The sequence below is a fragment of the Marmota flaviventris genome, chromosome 9, assembly GCF_047511675.1.
Source record: "Marmota flaviventris isolate mMarFla1 chromosome 9, mMarFla1.hap1, whole genome shotgun sequence".
NCBI lineage: Eukaryota > Metazoa > Chordata > Mammalia > Rodentia > Sciuridae > Marmota > Marmota flaviventris.
In genome coordinates this window covers 6163953-6184757 of record NC_092506.1, presented here as the reverse complement: position 1 = coordinate 6184757, position 20805 = coordinate 6163953, and the positions used below count along the sequence as shown (strand labels likewise).

Genomic DNA, 20805 nt, shown 5'->3' with positions numbered 1-20805 from the left:
CCTGCTTCTCCCCACATGGTGCACACCCACCCACTTCTGCCTTTGTAAGAAGGTTGCTCCCCATCATTCCCTTGCCTCCTTCTCTTTTTGATTGTTCCCCATCCAATCCTCAGCCTCCTGGGACCACTTTGATCCCATTTCATCCTTTTTTCTATTTATCCTCCCCAACTCATTCCAGGCTGGTCCTTCCCCTTGTGTTTAGCCCCCTCCCAGGCCCTGCCAAACCCTCTTTGAAGCACCATCTCCAGCTGCTTCCTTCTCCCTCAGTGCCCAGGGCTGACGTCCCCAGCCCACCTGTTGTTGAGCTGCTTCTGAGTGTTGAGAATCCGGTCCTTCCCTGGAGGGTTGGCCTTTAGCAACTGCTCAGCTATGTCATTCACAGCAGTAATTCGCGCTGCCAGGGCATTCATTTCCGGCTCTAGGGTCTCAAACCTGAGTGGGTAAACAAGCAGAGCACGAGGATGGGAGGCAGAGAGGCCCCAGGCCATCTCCCTTAGATGCCTGCAGAACTGCCTCCCTTCAACACAGGGCTCTGTCTCTGCGATGCTTTGCCTACAAGGTTCTCAGGGGAAAAACTCTCCTCTCTGGGGGTGTTCAAAAAGATGGTGAGGGATAACCAAACTCGACCTTTAACAGAGGTTCACTTACTCTCTTGGGGCTCACCCTTTAGCCCCCAACCCAAGCCCCACCCCACCAATAAAAAATGAAGTGACAACCAAAAGCATGTGTCTAAGTGACAAAGACGTGAACTCTAACTTCTCTCAGGGATATTTTATATTCTAGTGGGGCAGGTCTGCAGGATTTTTCTGTAAAGGGCCAGGCATTTTAGATCTGAGAGTCACTGTGTCTGTCCCAGCTCAGCTCTGGGGTAGTAGTGATAAGGGTCACCACAGACAGGATCACCTCCTGTCTGTGGGCATGGCTCTGCCCAGCAAAGCTTTATCAAAAAAAAAAAAAAAAGAGAGCAGGCTGGATTTGGCCTAAGGGTTGTAGTTTATCAGAACCTCCAATAGGATATCTTGAAAACTTAAAAAAAAAAAGTTTAATTATATTTTTTTAAACCGTCAGGAAATTTGATTATGGGCTAATGGTAGGTGATATCAAGTAATTGCTCATTTTGTTCTAAGTAATAATGGTACTGAGGTTCTATAAGAAAACTCTCTTCAAAATGATTTTAAGATATTATTCTGTGAACCTCATGAGAGGTTCTGCCTAAACGGTCAATATTATTACATTATAATATATATTATAATTCCATATTCAATTTTAAAAAATATATTTTTATGTATTTATTTTTTATCCCCCCCAGCATTAGAGATTGAACCCAGGAGTGTTCTACCACTGAGCTACATCCTCAACCCTTTTTATTTATTTTTTTATTTTGAGACAGGTTTTCCCTAAGTTGCTGAGGCTGGTCTTGATCTTGTAACCCTACTGACTCACACCTCCTGGGATTAAAGGTGTGTGCTGCTAAGCCTGGCTTTTCCTCCTCTTTCTTAAAGGATGTATCCTGAAGACTATACATGTGAAATAACCGGGAATAGTTTTTTTAAAAAGGGATGAGCACCATATTGACAACGTTGGACCCTGGGGATGGATGGGTAGGGTTTTGCTGTGAAATGTTGTCTACTTTTGTTATGTTTAACATTATTATTAAAACTTAGAAAAGACAACCATTAAGACAGAAGGATGTGATTAAGGCTCAGTGAGGTGCAGTGGGCAGCTTTATGGTGGGAGTGGCCACATCTCACCCTGGCCCCAGCTCACAGGCAAGGGGGTCCGTAGCAGCTGCAGGCCCTACCTCTGCTGCACCACCTCGAGGTCCTCCAGGCGCTCAGGCAGGGTCAGCCCGTTGAGCCACTGCTCCTTCTCCTCCACCCAGAGCCCACAGGCCCCAGCCTCGCTGAGCATGGTGTAGAGTGCCAGGGCTGCTTCCAGGGCCCGAGCACGCTCGCCCGCCCGTGCCTGCAGCTCCTCGTACTGCCGCTCCAGTGTGGGCACCCTGCCCTGCACCTCGGGCGTGCGGCTCAGTGCGGGAGGCAGGGCCACAGCCTGTTCCTTCAAGGCCTCCAGGGTGGGTCGGTGGCCTCGGATCTCCTCCTCCAGGGCTCGGTGCTGCCTGGCCAGGGCCTGTGTGGAGAACTCGTCGTGCCCCAGCTCAGGGCTGGACACTAGGCGCAGTGCATCCACCAACCAGGCCTCCATGTCGTTTGCGTCGGCTTGGAACTGGTAGAGGCTGGCAGCCTGAGCAAGCTGCTGGGCCCGTTCCTCGGCCAGGGCCTCCAGCCGCTCCCACTGGGCCTGGAGCTCGGCTGCACGGGCAGCAGCCTGGCTGGCTCCAGGATGGCCCTCTGCAACCAACTGCTGGCCCTGTTCCAGGGTGAGCTTCAGGGGCCCCAGCCGGCCACTCATCTCCCCCCGCAAAGCCGTGTGCTTGTTGAGCAGGCGGAGGACACCGGTCAGGTCCCTGCCAGTGTCGGCTGAGGCCAGGAGGTGCTGCTGCTCCCGCACCCAGGCCTCAGCCTCTCCCACTTCCCAGAGGAACCGCCAGAGGCGCCGTGATTCCTCCAGACGAGCCCTCCGAGCCGCTGCCAACTCACACAGGGCCTCATAGCTCTGCTCCAGGGTAGCCACCCGCTCTGACACCAGCTGCGGGTCACATGGTCTGTACTCTGAAAATAGTCATGTGGGGTTCCAGGGCTCTGGATCCTCTCCACCCACCTTGGTGACAAATCCCCGACCCCCTCCCTGGCTCCAGCTCCTCACCCAGCATCCACCATCAGCTCTCCTGTCCCCAGCTTTTCCTAGTCTTCTGCCTCTGCTCTTAATGTTGCCCTTCCCAGCCCTGTCATCTCCAGGACCTTCCCCTCTGGTTCTCACCTTTCCCTGGGTCGCAGAAGCGCAGGGCAGAGGCGCTCACAGCCCGCACCCTCTCAGCCTGCACGGCGATGTCAGCCTCCACCAGCTCGTGCAGCTGCAGCAGGTCCTCCACTCCAGCCAGGTGCTTGCCCAGGTCCTGAGACTGCAGCCGCCCCTGCCGGGAACACGCAGCATGCTGGTGCCCGTCTGAGAGCCTTCTTGTTCGCTGCCAGTCCGGCACACGTGCCAACCTCCGGGGTCTCCCTTCCAACCTCTTTGGGTGGTTCCAGGTGTTGCACCCAGGCGAGCATACCTGCTCACACCCACATGCAGGGACGCACCACGGTTCTGTTTAGGCACCCTCCCATGGAACAGCCTTTATGCAAATTCTGCTCCTGGAATCTTTGCTGTGACTCATTTCCTTAGCCCCAGAATCACAGACACCCTCCTATTGTCACTGCTCTGCCCCAGCAGCCCAGCTCCCTTCAGTGCCTCTCCTAGACCCTTCCTTAGGGCCACTATGGCACAGAAGACTGCAACAACTCTAACTGGTCTCTGTGCTCCCACTCTGGCTGCCCACGGCCTTCTCCACATAGTAGCCCAAGGGACCCTTTTAACAGGTAAGGCAGAATCGCATCTCTCCCTCTCAGAACCTTTGAATCACTAAGTGCTCCATGCTATTTTGAATAAAGTTCAAACTCCTTGACCCTAAAGCCCTAGTGAGCCGGCCACTCCCCCCTTTATCTACTCAGGCCCTCTCAGCACCTCCACGATTTCGACCACTGGAGTCCCACCACTAGCGCCGGCCGTTACCTTCATCTCTCCCATCCAGTCCATGAGGTAGAGCAGGTCCTGAAGCACTTTCTGCAGCTCCAGGTTGAGGAGGAGCCGCTCCCGCCGCGCAGCCACCATCTGCCTCAAGAAGTCCCAGAGCCGAGCCACGTTGTGCTGCCGAGCAGCGATACGCTTGATGTCGTGGTAGCGCTCGGCGGCCAGCTCGGCGGCCACAGCATCCACTGCCTGCACCCGGCCGCTGTAGGCCACGATGTCGGTCTCAATGGCTTCATGCTTCCGCACTGCTGCCTCAACCGCAGCCAGTTCCAGCCCAAAGTTGTCCTGTGGCAGAGAGCAGAGAGGGGAGGTCTGGGAACCAAGGGACAGAACCTCTGCTGGCCCCAGCTGCAAGATGCCAGCCCCTCGAGGTGGCTCTCAGTTTCCTTTCCCCCATCCCACGATTTTTTCTCCTGCTTGAGCCCCTGGCCCCCGGACCTGAGTCTGTCTCTTGCTTGTTCTGACTGGGGATGGAACTCAGAGGCGTCCCTTTTGTTTTTCTATTTTGAGACAGGGTCGTGCTTAATTGCTGAAGCTGGTCTCATACTTGTGATCTTCCTGCTTCAGCTTCCCAAATTGCTGGGAATACAGGCATGTGCCACTGTGCCTGGCTGCTCCAGAGTTTCTCGGTCTTTCTGCCTGTGCGGTGGATTTCGTGTTTGATCATCTCCCTACCTTGCAGGGCTCCTTACTCATCACTGTCTCCCTTCCATTTCAACCCACCAGCCGGGATGTCCCCGGAGGCCCTGGTTTCCTACCTGGGACACAAGACGCTGGTTCTCACTGAGCCAGGTCTCCCGCATGGCGGCCTTGCGGTCGAAGCGGGCGGCCAGCTGCTCCAGCTTCTCCTGGCGGATCAGCTCCGTGCGCAGGGCCAGCTCCCGCTCATGCTCTGCTTTCTCCAGCCGCTCCCAGGCCTGCATGGTGGGGAAAGGATGAGTGCATCAGAGCCAGGGTAGGGAGGGCCAGAGAGGAGGGGCAGGGGCACAGGTAAGTCCTGCATCCAGCAGACCCCTGGAATGTGGTCAGCGAGGCGCCTGCCCGTGTGTGGTGGTACGGGCATGCTGGGAAACCTCACAATAACTACGCCTGCTTCTGGACCAGGGCTGGAGGGAAATCACTGGAAACTGCTTGATTTGTTTGCAGTGGTGGGAGTGTGGGCAAACCTTGTTTTACTTTTATTCATCTTCTCTGAGTTGTTTGTGAAAAAATGAAATAGAAAGTAGAAATAGTGAGTTGGGGACCTGTTGGACAAGACACGGGACTTGGAGTATAATTCCTTACATGACCCTGTAGGGACAGTCAGAGGAAGGGGAACTGGGCAAGATGTTTAAGAGGATGCACCAAGAATCATGTCTCAGGGTGGGGACAGTGAGGTGGAGTTTTCAGTTAGGGTGGTAGGGCTTGGTGGAGGTCAAGAGGGCTCTGGGCCTGGGCTGCCGAGGATGGCCCCCTGAGTGACAACAGGGTGCCTACAGACCTTGTTGATGTCAGAGATCAGCCGGCCCTCACGGGGCGTGTAGACCTTCTGGTTGTTGGCCCGTAGCTTGCTCTGGATGGTGAAGAGTAGCACCTCCAAATTCCCTTTCTCAGTGAACCTGAGGCAGGGGCCAAACTGGGGTCAGAGGCAAGGGCCACTAGGGGCCTGTGAGGACTCAACTACAACATGGAGTGACCTAGGTTGCTTTTCTTGTCATAAAAGCAACACACGCCCTTGTGTGAGAGCCAGAACAAACTGGCAAACCCAAAAACATTGTTTTAGAGCAACAAAAGCCACACCAAATGATGACCACTGTGACAAAGACAGAATCCCGGTGTATCCACAGCTAACAAGACCAGGACTCTCTTGCTGTAAGCTGGGCAGGCTCCCAGCACCTGGCAAACACTAACTTGCTTCTCTCTTTCCATAGTCTCCATTCTCTCAATTATCCCCATTTTACAGATGAGAAAGCTGAGACACAGAGAGGCCAAAGAGGTTGCCCAACACAACGGCTCAGTAGCAGAGCCAAGATTTGAACTCAGGTGCTTGGAAGCTGGACACTTAGCATTTTGTTTTCTGTGGTACACAAAGAATTCCTATAGCCTGCTTCTTTGATTATTTCTCATTAATATCTTTTTATGTCATTAAATACATTTGTTCAATACTATTTTCAGTGGTTGCCTTGTGACTTGCCCTGTCCTCCTCACCTTTTGCAGTACTGGGGATTGAACACAAGGGTGCTCTATGACCCCAGTCCCTCTGATTTTTTAAAAATTTGGAGCCACAGCCTTGCTAAGTTGCTGAGGCTGGTCTCAGACTTGCAATCTTCCTGCCTCAGCCTCCCCCATCGCTGGGATTACAGGCATGTGTTACCATGCCAGACTTCCTGAATTATTTTTCTTTTACAAAGGTCATGCTCGTGAACATCCTTGAAGTTACATCTTTGTTTCGTATCCAGAACTCTCTGGGCAAAGGCACACCTTAAATAAATCCCTGGAGTATACAGAAACAATTATTTTCTCAATGAAAATTAGTTTTGGAGCTGACACATTAATTTAAAAAGAGCTTAATGATAAACAGAAAAAAAACCCATAAGTTTTAGCATGTACCATATAGAATCACCTAATAGCAATTCCACACATGAAAACAATTAATTGCTAAAATATATAAATGATAAGAACCTCTGCGATGCTCATTTACCAGTCACCCCCATGCTGCTGGGTGTGACCTGCCTGTCAGGTCGTGGCGCGTTTCCCTGCGGGGGGACTGGGGTGCTGCAACACCTGGCCTGTAATCTCATCTGACGGGTCCCAATGACTCGACACACTGTGGTGAGCATTTCCACGGCACAGATTTTTAAAAATGGCTCATGATTAAGAATTTTTACTTTGGAGCAACTATGTCGTTTGTATGATTCTGGCGCTGAGCTGGGGGAAATGAGCCTCCTGAGTTCATATACTGCCAAACGTCCCTCCCATAAGGCCACTTGGAAATGAGGCTTCCTCTCACGTGGGCACAGCTCAGGGCAGGCATGCCCTGGCAGGGTGGGTCCTGAGGGGGCACTTACTTGGGCGGCTTCTCCACGGTGCGGTAGGAATTGAAGGATTGCAGCTGGTTCTGGACACCGCTCAGGGAGTTGGCCAACTGCCTGTCATTGAGGGTCACGATGGTTTGCTCGATCCACTGCAGCAGTTCAGAGGCCAGGGACTCATACTTCTCCACCAGGCGCTCCGCCTCCATGGCGTGGTCCAGCACCTGCACCACAGGAGACAAGGACATAGGGTTCTTGCCAGTGGGGGTCCCTGGCACAGTCCTGCAGTTCCACCTTGCTCCTGCTTTTGGGGAGTAAGACCCCAGGGCCAGGCCTCTTGTGGCCTTTCCACCTCCTGTCTCACGGTGAGCAGTACCTTGCCAATTCTTTTGCCTTCCACAGCCAGGGCCTTCATCTTGGAGAAGTAGTGGTAGTAGGTAGCCACATAGGTTATGATGGATTTCTCATCTGGTTGGTCCACATTCACATCTGAGAAATGGGAATACTCAGGTCAGGTGGACTTCAGAAACCTGCCTCCTTTGAAACCTGAGCCACTTGCACTGTGCCCAGGCCTCCCAACCCTCCATGGTGGGCATGTCTTCAGCTCCCTTACAAACAAAGTGACACCTCCACTGTTCAGACTAAAAGGGCTGAGAAAAGCTCACCTTTTCCCCCTCTCCTAGACAAGGACAGGCCCTTCAAACAGTGTACACAACCTAGAAGCCAAAGCACGATTTTTCCCAGCATGCCCACTGGACACGAAAACTAGTTGCTTGAGGGAAGAAACACTAGAAAAGAAAGAGCTTGCCATTTGAGGTCAGAGCCTGGGCTTGCAGGCTGGAAAGATGTCTAAGAAGCCAACAGATTCTGGGGCAGTGGGACATAAGACTAAGCCTCCTAGACCTGGGATGCTGCGCAGTAGACACGGAGGCCAGTGCCTAGCCCTGTCCTGGGACATGGCCACCCTTGTTTCCAGCCTAAGTCCCAAACCTCAGCGATGGGCCACCCAACGGCGAGAGTCCCTCAAGCAGAAACAGCTTCCACCACCTGAGCAAGGCTGACCATGACTTGAGATCCCTGGGCTCCTTTAGTTAGGCCAGATTTTATCCTTCCCAAAGGTCAGACTGTGAGACTAGAAGCCCCTTGACTGCTTCTGAAAACTCGCAGGCAGGCAGGAGCCACTGACGTCACCTCGGAAGTCGCAGGACACAGCCACGTGCTTCTCAAAAGCTCTCCAGGGAACTCAATTCAGCCTATTTCTGTCTCTAGGTAGCTGACGGTGATGTCGCCATGCTGGACTAAGAGCGCTCAGGAGATGGGGCCACAGGAGGGGTGGGAAGCAGGAGAAAGTGACCCAGACCCAAACCTGCCCAGCGAGCTTAGGAAGGAGCATGTCCAACAGGCAGGTGCTTGGCCCCTCCCTGCTCCCGTTTCTGGCTGCACCAGACTGCTCTCTGCTCCACCAAAGGCAAGCTGAGGAAACTGGCCCTGGAGCCAGGCTGCTGGAAGTCAGATCTCAGCTCCACCAGCCATACGGCCTTAGCCAGGTGCTCAACCTTTATAGGCTCCGTGTTCTTTCTCTTTCTTAAACTGAAGATGATAATGGTATGGGTTTCAAAGGGTTGTCGTAAGGATTTGATTAATTAAAACATGTCAAATGCAGTGCTACACCAGGTACAAAGGAAGAGCCAAGTGGCCATCACTGATCTCATCAAATTTCTGAGCAGAAGCACAGGAGCCAGTCCATAGGGGCAGCTGACCAGGGGCCAGTTCTCAGTGGAACCTCAAGCTCATGTAGCTTAAGTTAGAACCCTAGAATTTTAGAATAAGAAGGGCCCCCAGAAACCACGAGGACTAGCTCTCAGTCACAGAGCTTCTCTACGCAGGAGCTGGGATGGAGCCCCAGAGCCCTGGGATCTTTCTTCTGCAGGAATCCCTTTCTTCCTCCAGACCTTTTTTTTTTGAGATATGATTTTCATACCATAAATTCATCTTTTTACACAGCTCAGTGGTTTTCAGTGTATTCACAAGGTTGGGCAATCATTGTTGACTACATAGTTCCAGAACATTTTTATTCACCTGCCCCAAGAAACCCCGTACCACGGGTAGCTGCTCCACATCCTCCCCTCCCCAGCCCAGCATGCCTTCTGCCTCTGCCCCACCTTCAGGATCCAGCAGCTTGGTCAATCCCAGCTCCTTTTCAGCCAGATTGAAAGCATTCTGCAGATTGTAGTGTGCATTGCATTTCTTCAAGGACTCAAAATCCAGCAGGTCTGGCCTGGGGCAGGGGGAGATAGAAGATATCAAAAGCACATGAGGGCTGGGGGCTGTAGCTCAGTGGTAGAGTGCTTGCCTGGCACATGTGAGGCACTGGGTTCCATCCTCAGCATCACATAAAATAAATAAATAAAATAAAGGTAATGTGTCCATCTACACTAAACATTTTTTTAAAAAGCACATGAGACTCCCAAAGGGGAAAAGTCAATCTGTTCCCCTTTATCCCTGAGAGTCCAACTCAATTTTTTCTAGAAGGGAGCACTGTAGCTGGGCGCTGTGGCACATGCCTGTAATCTCAGTAGCTCCAGAGGCTGAGGCAGGAGGATTATGGGTTCAAAGCCAGCCTCAGCAACTTAGCAAGACCCTGTCTCTAAATAAAATATAAAAAAGGGCTGCGAATGTGGCTCAGTGGTTAAGTATCCCTGGGTTCAATCCTCAGTACAAAAAAAAAAAGGGAGTAGCCCAAATCAAACCTCCACTGCTCCCACCCTCCCCCATAGCACCCCCTACTTCTAACATAAGTTCTTGGTGGAGCACGATGCTCCCACGTTCCAGTTCCTCTCTGTACACTTGTTCCTTACAGCTGTGGTGAGCTCATCTCATCGCCTTTGGCCTACCTATGTGTCCCTTGGGTCATTAACCCACGTGCTTGCAAACCCGTCTTACCGATGTTTGTGTACGATGGCATTAAAGGCCAGTCCATCCCTCCAGCTGGTGGTGAAGTTGTGCACGTTAACATTGGGATACCTGGAAATAGGGAAAAGTGGAGAGTGGGGCCGAGCCCTGGTCTGGGAGGGAAGGACAGTTCCAGGTTGTGGATCCCAGAGCCCGTCCTTCCTTTGATGCACAGCCTCAATGCACCTGGCCCTCCACTGCCACATGCCCAGGGCCTCCTCACCCTGCGGTCTTCATCTGGCACCAGAGCAGCAGGGCGTCCTTGGCTGACTTCTTCTCCTTGTTGTCTTCTGTCTCCACACTGATGTCTTGGATCTAAAAAGGAAGAAATGCAGGGACCTCACTCCCTGGACAGGGGCACCTGGCGTTATCAGAGACACTCAGAAATGGCAGGAAAAGACTTGTTAGACTGCCCTCATACAGGTGAAGGGACAGAGCCTAAGGCCCTTTCAGCCTGGGCAAGTGACATGAACCATTGGGTCTGAGGAATTTAAGGCAGCAGGAGGGGTAGGAAGCAGGTGAGTACAAGTGCCTGCGAAGAGAGCTGGTTCTTCCGGGTGGAGAGCTGAGGGCAGATCAGTGGACATTTTCTGAGATCTGCTTTCAAAGGTGAAGCCGACAGAACTCTGCTTAGGGCTAGAAGAGGCAGAGAGGTCAGGTGTGATCAGGAGAGTTGAGATGACACTGGGACATAAGCACATGGAGGAGGAGGCCGGACCTTTCCTGTGGTTCTCAAACTTTCAAACTCTCTGCAATGATGGACCAGTTTATAAGTTCCTAATCCCCTGTGAACCACCCTGGGGTCCCAAGGCACATGACCAGCACACAGAGCAGGCTCCGGGGAACTTTGCCACAGGGAGTTGGGAACTCCAAACTGGTCTCTCCCCTGTATAACAAGGTGAGTCCCCTGATCTGGCACACAGATGTGGCTGCATTGGCCAATTCTGGGCCAGGTCCCTGACACTCCATTTTTGAACTTATCACGGACCAGCTTTAATTGTTCGAGGTGCAGAACAGGTGCTTGGTCCGCTCACTGAGGAACACCTTCGAGGGTACCTGGAACCGAAGGATGATGGTCCAGACCAGCCCAAGGGTCAGTCGGTGGTTCCCATCCACGATGTCATGGGAGCCCATGTTTTCCAAGTGCACTTTTTGCTCCTTCAGAAACTGCAGAGCCTTGTCTACATTCTCCAAGCAGTGGATCCTCATGCGGCCCTTGGTAGGCTTTGGCTGTTGGGGGACAGAGGGGAGGTGGCACAGTGGCATGGGGCTGCGGGTCTCCTCCTTCCTCCCCCAGCCTTCCCAGGGCCGTGCTGGGCACACCTTCCCATGTCCTCCCTCAGGAACACAGGGACAGCCTCAGGGCCGGGGCAAAGGTCAAGGAGCTGAAGCTAAGGTAATAGATGAGGAGATTAAGATTCCCAAGGGAATTAATTGCACCCAGAGTGGGTGGGAGAAGAAATGTTTTCAATGGGGCTACTGTTCCTGGCTCTGCGCAGCAAGGCCCCTGTGAAATCCACGCAGCAAAGCCTCCTGGAGCGGAACCATCTTCTGGGCAGAGGGGCTCCCTGTGCTCTGCCCTGCTGTGGCTCGTCTCTCTAGGGGCCCCTCCTGTGGCTTGTCCCTTTGGTCAGTTGCTGATCCCCACCCCCATGATCGCAGCTTACCAGTGTCTCTCCCGAGAGCACCTCCAGGAGCCTCAAGAGGTTGCGCCCATCCCGGAGGTCGCTGTACAGGTCTCCCACCCGACACGTCACCCGGGCCAAGTGCGAGTTCACCCACTTGGTGAAGGTTTTCTTCTGCACGGCTTCTCGCTCATCTGTGGTGGCAACGTGGGGTCATTTCTATCCTTTGAGTACGGTATGCCTGCTTCTAAATACCAGTTGTGGGGGGGGGGAGTAGGAAGTGAGGTGGGAAGTGAGGAATTTGGAATGAGCTCATAAGCAAAGTAAAAAACAAAAAAAAGGAGAGACAGAAAGCAGGCTCTGAGGAGAAAGAGAAAAGAAACTGTCCACGGAGGGGCTGGGATTGGGCTCCTTCACGTAACAGTGGGGGAACACTAGGCAGGCTACTCCACCCGTCAACTTCCCCACCTGTAAAATGGGCACACTACGTTCTACTTTAACACTCATCGTGTTGGTTAAATGAGATACTAGTATGGGACACCTAGTGGGTGCCTGGCACAGCTGGCTTCCTGGTAAGGAGCTGCCATAAAGGAACAAAGCAGAGGGCGTGGTCTGAAATTACAGCAGCGGCTCTACCAAGTGGTCATTAGGACTTGACAGTGGAGAGGTTGCGGGCCTCCTCAGCTCACTGTCCTTAGATCACGGACAGAAAGGATGGGCCACTCTATTTCTGGGGTGGGGTCACCCAGTTGGCTGCAGGGCACCTAGTCCCAGGACACCAACATCCCAAGAGAATCAAGACCTTGCAAGTTGGGGAGCTCTCAAAACAAGGGAGGCAGGCAGGCCGAGTTAGGTGCCAGTTTAAAAAAAAAAAAAAAGATAGAAAAAGTCCTGCTGCTTGGCCCACAGGATGGCTCCTGGTCAGGGGATACTGTCAGGTTCCATAGAAAAATGAGAATTAGCAGGGCGCGGGGTGCACACCTGTAATCCCAGTGGCTCAGGAGGCTGAGGCAGGAGGATTGCAGGTTCAAAGACAGCCTCAGCAACTTAGCAAGGCCCTAAGCAACTTAGTAAGACCCTGTTTCAAAATAAAAAACAAAAAGGGCTGGGGATGTAGCTCAGTGGCAGAGCAGGCCCGGGTTAAATTTCCAGTACCAAAAGAAAAATGAAAATTAAGAATTTTGCCAAGGGAAGAAAGAGGTTCAGGCCTTTGGGAAGCTGTCTGGTGACTATGATTCCTGCCAGTTCTCCTCCAAGAGCCCAGTGTGAGAACCTAGCCCAAGTGGCCTGGCGTGAAAAGTCACCTTTGTTCCCATCTCAGCACCAGCATCTCAGAAACTGAAAAGACTCATCCCTTAATCTCACATTCCTGTGCACCTCACCCACAGAACAGCAACACACCCATGTCTATTCCTGTCTTTCTCACCTCCAGCCCCTGTACCTGTGCCAAACCTGGGGTCCTAATGACCACGTGGGATGCTCCAGAGCACCTGTGGAACCAAGGGTGCCTCTGGACACCATTCAGAGTCTACAGGCTCTGCCTAAGCTGGGGATGGCCCAGATCATCCTGCCATGACTGGATCCAGGTGGGACTGCCCTGCTATCAGGCACAGTGGGGTGAGGCCACTTTAGCACACAGGTAGAATAAAGGGGAAGACATGGAAACAGTGATGGCTAGAAACATGGGCAATGCCAAGTCCCAAAGTATAACGTCACAAAATGCCTATAGCATCCCTAGACACACACACACACACACTCACACCATGAAACAGCGACTGCCAGAAATATATTTAAATGTGTGTGCCAGGATGGACATGCCTGTTCAGACATCTACCTACCAACCTCTCCTTTGACACACACCCAGTTTCCACACACGCCCCCTCACACACATTCAGATGCCCACTCAGAAGCCCATGGAAACAGAGGAGCTCTAGATCCTGCGCCTCTGGCCCACTCCCTGTCTTCCCTAACTGGGGGAGCATGGCCAAACCCTGGGAGGCCAGCTGCCTGAACCTGCTGAGGCTTCCGTTGCTGGCACTGACCTAGGGCTCCTTCCATCCTCTTTACCTTTGCACCCAGTGGGGCCCTCAAGGTCAACCTCCCACCCCCACTATCCCACATGGTCCTTCCCAGTGAGTCCAAACCTTTCCCAATTCCGTCTATACATCTCTGGAGTTTCTGGCCACTTGTAATGATTCCCTCTAGGGCTGGTCACGTTGTCTCCCAACACAAACATCTTGAGTCACAGAAAGTGCCGGCTCCAGCTCCTGGGCCCTGGCTGTTCCCCCTGCCCTAGTCCCCTCTCGCACACCGGGCTCCACTCTGCCTGGGGGCACTCACCTTGGAGCTGTTTGAAGCGTCCTTCCAACACGCTGGCATACTGAGCAGGGTTGATGAAGGCAGCCGGTGAGAGCAGGAGGCCCCCCGGGTTCTGAGACCCTTCCACAGCCTCGTAGTAAAGCTCTTCGGCCCCGTTCAGGCCGTTCCCGTGTACCCTGCCCACTGCGTTCCCGCTCATGCCGCCCGCTGCCCCTACACAGCCCGCGGCCCAGAGTCCATGCTCCCCTGCGCCTCGCAGCTGGCAAGTGTCTGTCCCCTGGAGCCTGGGCCGGGGGTCCCGGGAGGCTGCCGTCCCTGGTGGCGGGGATTCAAGGATGCTGGGAGTTTCAAGGAGTGGGAAAAAGGAGTTACGGGATGTCTGAGCTCCTGAAACCAGTGAGCGGGGCACACCTGGCTGTGGCGAGAGGAGACACCAGCAGCTCCCGACAAACAGGTCGGACCGTGGCGGGGGAGGGGCGGGAGGCTGGGGGGCGGAGCCGGGCTGCTGCAGGGCCAGGCCCGCGGGGGCGGAGGAGGGAGCTGCCAGCGCCGGGAGACCTGCCCGTCAGCCCCAGGTTGCCCGAGACTGGGGAAGACCCGTGAGAGAGGCCCCCAAAGCAAGCCGTCTGCAGGGGCTGCAAGCAGGCCCCTCTCTGGATGACCCTGGGCGGTCCCTCTCCAGGACGCCGGCTTTGATCTTAGCTCAGAAAGCAGAAAAACAGAAACCTGGAAACAAGGAGATTCTGGAAGAAGCCAAGCGCCGAGCTGTGCTGATAGGTATTGCTAGGGTCCTCGCCACTAGTGGGTTAGCATCATCTATGGTTCCAGCCCCTTCCTTGCCCACGAGGGCTCTCCTCAGCCAATGTCCCAGTCCCCAGTTACGCCTCACTGCTGGGCGGTCCACCACATCTCCTTCCTGCCTCTTCCTGAGCTTCATACACTCGCCCCTCCCCCATCGCCTTCCTTTTAGTATTCATGAGCACCTGGGGGTGTGAGGCACAGAGTACACCAGCACAGCCATATGGAGCTGCCTCTTCAGGGCATCACCCGTGTAGTGGAGAGATAAAGAGCACCAAGTGGCTCGCATATGTGCACAGACAGACTCATAACAGTCCTGGGGGCACAGGTCTCGAGGGCACAGGTGTTAGGACAATATTGGGTGGTGTGTACACAGACATGGTCAGAGTTCCGCGTGGCACATGTCCTGTGCAGCCAGACATCATGATCATACAGGTTGGCCTGTGGACCATGCACAGACACCATGACAGTCCTGGGAGGCATGTGTCATTACAGATATGGTAAGAGTCCTGGTTGGTGTGTGCACACGCGCTGTGTGTAGATACCATGACAGTAATAGAGAATCATGAACCAAAAACTAGGGTTCCAGGTACACTTTCCCTCAAAGAGGGGACATTTTCCATATCCCACACCTCTGTTTTCTCTGAGATAGAGAAGCATTGGTATGACAATTTCAACAGCCAGCCAAAGACCCAGCCAAAAGGGAAAAGGGTCCAGGTCCTCAGAACCAATGGCCACCACACAGGGATCCTTAGGCTGATGCTGCATTGGCTGAGAAGAACTATGTGGGGAGATTTGGGAGGGTATTGGGGATTTAACCCAGTGAGACTCAACCCCTAAGTCACATCCCCAGACCTTTTTATTTTTTATTTTGAGACGGAGTCTGGCTAAGTTGCTGAGGCTGGTCTCAAACTTGCAATTCTCCTGCCTGGGTCTCCTGAGTCACTGGGATTACAGGCCTGCACCATGGTGCCCAGCTATTTGGGGAATTTTTAAAAAGCCTCAGTTATGGCCCATATGGCCAAAGATTCACTGTTGCCAGGGAGGAGCTTGGGAGCCTGTGACAATAGTTCCTGGATAAAGCCTGCGGTCAGGTTTGGGAACCTCAGCCTCAGTGTCTCTTCTCTCAGCAGCCACCCACTGGGGCGCCACCTCTTAGGAGTAGTCCTGACTTCTCACTGGACTGGGCTGGGCAATGACAAGGGAGGGATGGAAGAGGGGAGCCAGACTGGGTGGGTGGCCTAGGGGTGTGTGGGTGACTCAGCCCCACGCCAGAGGCTGGTGGTGTCAGGTGGCAGCCGCACTGTTGCCATGACAACTCCTCCCCCAGAACACAGGGAGGCCCGCTGAACGAGTTTGTTTGTGCTCAGAGCCACCGAAAGGGAGAGCCCTGGCCGCAGGGAAGGGCAGGGACCCAGGTGGGCGGAGAGCAAACCCTGGAGAATGGGCTGCGGACAAGACTGCAGTGGGAGAGGACCTGCTTCCGGAACCAGGTAGATGAAATAATGGGAGTAACAGGTGGCAGGTGGAAGGAATAGGTGGGGAGGGTGCAGAGAGGATGGCGGCCGGGAGGGAGAACAGGAATGGGAAATGACAGTGGAAATCAAGGAAGGCAATGAAAGGCAGGGATGTGGGGGCGGAGACAGTGACAGTGAGAGTGCAAAAGGAGGAAGGGACATGACCCAGGGCCCAGGCCAGTGAAGGAAGCTGTTGAGTCAGTGGAGCAAGTCCAGGGGTCAGCTCCGCTGGCATCTCTGGGCCTGGGGTAAGGGAGGCTGCGTAAGGTTCTTGATTGCAGGAAGTTTGCTCTTGAGGCTGGATTTGGGGACTAGGGGCCTGGTGGGCTATTCTGGGTTTCCCACTTAGTACAGCAACTTAAAAAGTGAGGTCTTCCCATAGGGGTGAAGGACTCTCCACCACCTGCTTGGGACCAGCCTCCTCCAGTCTCCTCAGCACCTCCAGTGGTCCTCCCCTGACCTCACCTGCCAGGGCCTTGATTCGAGACCTCTCAAAAAGGCGAGCGGAGCTGCTGTCATTGTCCCAGTCTGAGTCGGGCAGGTCCCAGCGGTTGTTGATGTCACTGTACTGGCCCTGGATTTCCAAGCTGTCGAAGTCTGTGGGTGACAGAGTGCTGCTCATGGTGGTGGGTGGCTTCCTGCTCCTGCAAGAAGATGAAACGGATGAAGGGCATCTCCGGGCCTCTGGACCTCACCCTCATCATGTCCTTCCTTCCCTAGCTCTGCTGTTGCTCTCCTCAAGGCCAGGGGTGGGTTGTTGGTTTTAGTTTGTGAAAATTGGTCCCCAGAGGGAGAGGGGAAGCCACCATGAGGGACAGGAATGTGGAGAGACTGAACATGGCAGATGGCCTGTGGAGGGAGGCAGGAGGGTAGCACAGTGTCTCAGAGCACACGTGTCTGCACAGAGTAGACAGGAAGGGCTTCAAGGGCTCAGCCAAGGGAGGGCAGGGCAGAGCTGGGGGCTGAAAATGGCCCTGAGCTTAGCATGTGTCAGAATGGCGGTGTGTGGAGTGGTGTGAGGCAGACAGCGGGTGTGAGTCCCCTTGAGCAGTAATGAGTGGAAAGTAGAGTTCTTCCCTCCCCACTTCTCCTGTTCTGAGCCTTCTGCCTCCTGTAGGCTACTGAAGATGGAGAGACCCAGCTTCTGCTCTGTCTACCACATCTACCACAGATCCTCTAGATGGACTGATGAGCTGATAGGCAAGTAGGGACCAAGTACCTCGGAGTTCAAAGAAAGATACAGTACAGTTCTCTCCCTTTATATCCTTTTGTTTGCTATAAAGAATGCTTAATATGTGCTCCATGAATGTCAGCTGTGCTACATGTCCCTGCTGTTCACATGCATCTCCTCATCACAACCCCCAGTGGGGCCAGGGTCCATGGCTGTCCCCATTTCATAGATGAGGAAGCAGCACCACAGAAATAAGCCACTGGTTCAAGGTCACACAGCTGAAAGGACCACCAAGGGTTGTTTTGTTATTGGTGGATTTTTTGTTGTTGTTGTTGTTTGGTACTGGGGATTGAACCCAGGGGTGCTTAACCACTGAGTCACACCCTCAGCCATTTTTTATTTTGAGACAGGGTCTTACTAAGTTGCTGAGGGTCTTGCCAAGTTGCTGAGGCTAGCCTTGAACTCATGATCCTCCTGTCTCAGCCTCCTAAATTGCTAGGATTACAGGCATGTGCCACGGCACCTGGCACCACCAAGGTTTGGAAGCAAAATTCTTTCTCTTAATTACAGTCTCTGAGATAGAGATTTACAGGTTCTCTGACCGACCTGGAGCCTATTAGTGTGGTGGGTTATTAGCACTCACCACAGCACTCTAGGGCCTGGCTGGGAAACCTGGATCATGTATGCTGCCAGCATTATTTATGACCTTAACTTTGGCAAACACATTTTGCCCTCAAACCTAACAAACGAGCATGGGATCAGTTGCTGGGGATTTTTTTTTTTTTTTTTTTTTTTTTAATGAGTATTGTTCAAAGTTCTTGTGTAACATGACACTCAGCAGCCATTCAAGAGAATGGTGGTGGGGGGTGGGGGGACGGTGTCTGTAACTTTAACAAAATCCCAAATTCTACATTTCTCATTTTTCTAGTACCTCTTGAATATGAAGACATTTTAATCCTGAGCTCTACTTCCTGGGACTAGGGCTGTGAACTTGGCCATCTCTGGTTCTGGGAAGGAAGGAGGTAAGGAGAACCTCTTCTGTGGTTTGGGGAAGGAAAAAGGAATGGGTAGTGAGACTGGGGTGGCTGGGAAGGTGTGTTTCCAAGGGCACGCAAAGGCAGAACTTGGCTTCTATCATTACCTGGTTCCACGAAGCTGAACCTGACCTGCTTGAAGGGCAGGGCTGCCAGCCCCTCCCCTTTCCTTGCACATCAGGATTTCCCTGGGAGTAGCATTAATGAGGTGTGAGGGAGCTCAGGTCTAAGGTCCCTCAATTGGGGCTTTTCAATCCCTGTAGCAGAACAGGGAACTTAATTTCCATTAGGCCTAGGACTCCTGTCCCATCATTTCCCCCAACAGATTCTTCTGGATTTGCTCTGTAAATATTTATATAAAAATAAATTCCAGGGCAGAGGTGAATCACCCTGAGCAAAGAGCACTGTGGGCCAGGCATGACCTGAGCTAGTCACCTAACACTCTTAGTTGCTGGATGGCAAAGCAGTCCCCGTCCCAGCCCTTCAGATTAGGGAATTCCGGCCAGCAGCCACTGTCACACTTAGCTCTGGGAAGGGCACTTCCAGCTCTCAACCCATGCAGAGACCCCTACATAAAAACACCAACATCTGAAGACCCCTGAGGGTCAGTGTATATGACCTTGTCCCTCTTACCAGGAGTCACAAACTCACTGAAGCCAGTCCCCAGGAGTGTTTTGTTTGGCCAACATTGGCTTTAAAATAACTGATTTTGGATTCTTTCAGGTGGGATTGGTTCTACCTTCTCCACAGACCTTACCATTCCTTTTTGCTCCTGTGCAAATATGATTTACATGTTTATGTTACCCTCCTGGCCCCTGAAGGCCCCTGAGGTTTTCAAACCATTATCATGTGTCTTTGTACTCCACAAAGAGCAGACACTTAAGGGAAGCAAGTTTTTGACTGCTGTCTCTAAGCCAATGTGTTCCCCAGACCTCCAAAAGCCTCATGAACCCAAACATGCACTGCTCTTGCTTGTTTTTGGTGACCCAACTTGGTCCTTCCAAGGACCTACCAGGGTCCAGGCATAGGATTCAGACCTTCCAGGGGAGGCCTGGCTGGTAAAAATTCTCTGTGGAATCCCATCATTTTGGGGAGAAAACCTGAAACTGGAACCTCCCCCTGTCAAAGTTCAGTCAGGGACATCTGTGCTTTGTAACCTGAGTTCCCAAGAATGCCATGATATAGATAAGGAACCAAGACAGCATATGGGGGGTCAGAGATCTCCATAATAGCATTGTGCTGTAACTCCACAGAGACTTCCTGAGAATGCTGTTCATCACTGTGGCTCTGAGGCCCTATCTCTGCGCCTTGAAAATTGCGTTCTCTGAGCATTCCAACTCTGCAGCCTCCGAGTTTTTTGAACAATATGTTCTCTGTCAGTGTCCCCGGCTGCCATCTCCAGATTCCTATAGTTTTCTGTTTGAATTTCTCCTACCCAGATCCTGCTCTGGTTCCCTTTCACTGGCACCATTCATAGAGCACCATTCCTTGCCTGTGACCTGAGACTCTATGCTCATAGGCTGCTGGGGAGCTCCCCCCAGCCTCATAACCCCCCCATCTCTCCCTATACCCTCTTCTCAGAGGATTCCTGAACTCTGGCAATAGGGTGGTGCAGCAACTAATCCAGATTACAATTTGTCCAATCCCTTATTCTTAGCCACTGACCTCTAGCTGGGCCCAAGTAGCTTATATTGTTAGTGTCAGAACAATGTCAACTTCCGCCAGATGCAGGCTTGGGGTGCTGCGGGAACTTACACCCAAGCACTGTCAGATGCAGACTCTGCTCAGCTGGGTACATGTGGGGCTTCTAGGGCAGCTGTCTTCCCTCCCCCTCTTCTCTCGTTTTTAGCTGGTGTATAAAGCTAGAAATCCTGCCCCCAGGCTAGAAGCTATCTTGTACCCTAATCCTTCCTCTCACCTTATCCTGCTTCTGCTTAATTCTTTTCCTCTCTCCGAGACAGTTGATGGGTCCACCTCTGTGCTCCGCACAGCATTTCAGCTGCAGCTATGGCTGCGCTTATCACATTATATCAGTTAGTTGTTTATGTTTCTCTCTGCTGGCTCCAATTTTAACTCATTGAGGGCTGGGTCTTAACTTCTTTTTGTGTTTTGGGGGCCCAGCAGAATAGGTATTCAATAAAGAGACATTGAATGAATTGAGTACGATTCTTTTTTTTTTTTGGCCATCCAATTAATGTCTTTCTTAGGGATGGAGAAAGGATCAAGGAAAAAATGAAAACGGGGGTGCAAAAGCTGATCCTTAACTGGAGTACTTTCGGGGTTGAGCTCTATGGTCAGGACCAGCGATTCTCAAAACTCACAGGGAATCACAGTTACCTAGAATGGAGGGTCCAGTTACTGAATGGTTCCCCCTACCCCAAGTTTCTGATTCAGGGATGGGGAATTTGCATTTCTAACCTGTTCCCAGGTGACATTAAAGCTGCTGGCATAGAGAGCACACTTTGAGGGTCACTCTTGTCCTAGGATGACAAGCAGCTGGAATTGGTTAGAGGAGCTACGAGAACTGAGAAGACACATTTTCAGGGGTGAGTGTGACTAGATTTAGCTTCTAGGTGTGTTCAGGCCCCATCCCATGCTAAATTCCAATATAACTTCCCCTCTAGAGCCCTATCCATGAGAAGGAGATTGAAGATGGAGTGGGCTCTAGAGCTAACAAAACTGAGCAGA

General features: G+C 52.6%; 1 protein-coding gene across 3 annotated transcripts in view; it reads right to left on the bottom strand.

Annotated features, from left to right (window-relative positions):
* The window catches only part of Sptbn2 (spectrin beta, non-erythrocytic 2), a 31341-nt gene extending 14792 nt beyond the window's left edge, over positions 1 to 16549 (bottom strand). For 2 of the 3 annotated variants that reach the window (XM_071616028.1, XM_071616029.1), the window contains exons 1-14: positions 13619 to 14036; positions 11321 to 11472; positions 10710 to 10883; positions 9877 to 9968; positions 9645 to 9725; positions 8864 to 8979; positions 7078 to 7190; positions 6738 to 6925; positions 5171 to 5288; positions 4449 to 4607; positions 3673 to 3975; positions 2881 to 3034; positions 1802 to 2672; positions 295 to 432 (exon numbers count right to left, since the gene is read on the bottom strand). In XM_071616028.1, the coding sequence (XP_071472129.1) occupies positions 295 to 432; positions 1802 to 2672; positions 2881 to 3034; positions 3673 to 3975; positions 4449 to 4607; positions 5171 to 5288; positions 6738 to 6925; positions 7078 to 7190; positions 8864 to 8979; positions 9645 to 9725; positions 9877 to 9968; positions 10710 to 10883; positions 11321 to 11472; positions 13619 to 13796 (2837 nt within the window). In that variant the 5' untranslated portion in view covers positions 13797 to 14036. Of the gene's footprint in view, positions 1 to 294; positions 433 to 1801; positions 2673 to 2880; positions 3035 to 3672; positions 3976 to 4448; positions 4608 to 5170; positions 5289 to 6737; positions 6926 to 7077; positions 7191 to 8863; positions 8980 to 9644; positions 9726 to 9876; positions 9969 to 10709; positions 10884 to 11320; positions 11473 to 13618; positions 14037 to 16377 lie in introns of those variants that run through there. The other variant, XM_027944548.2, reaches the window with a different exon arrangement.
* Positions 16550 to 20805: the final 4256 nt, after the last annotated feature.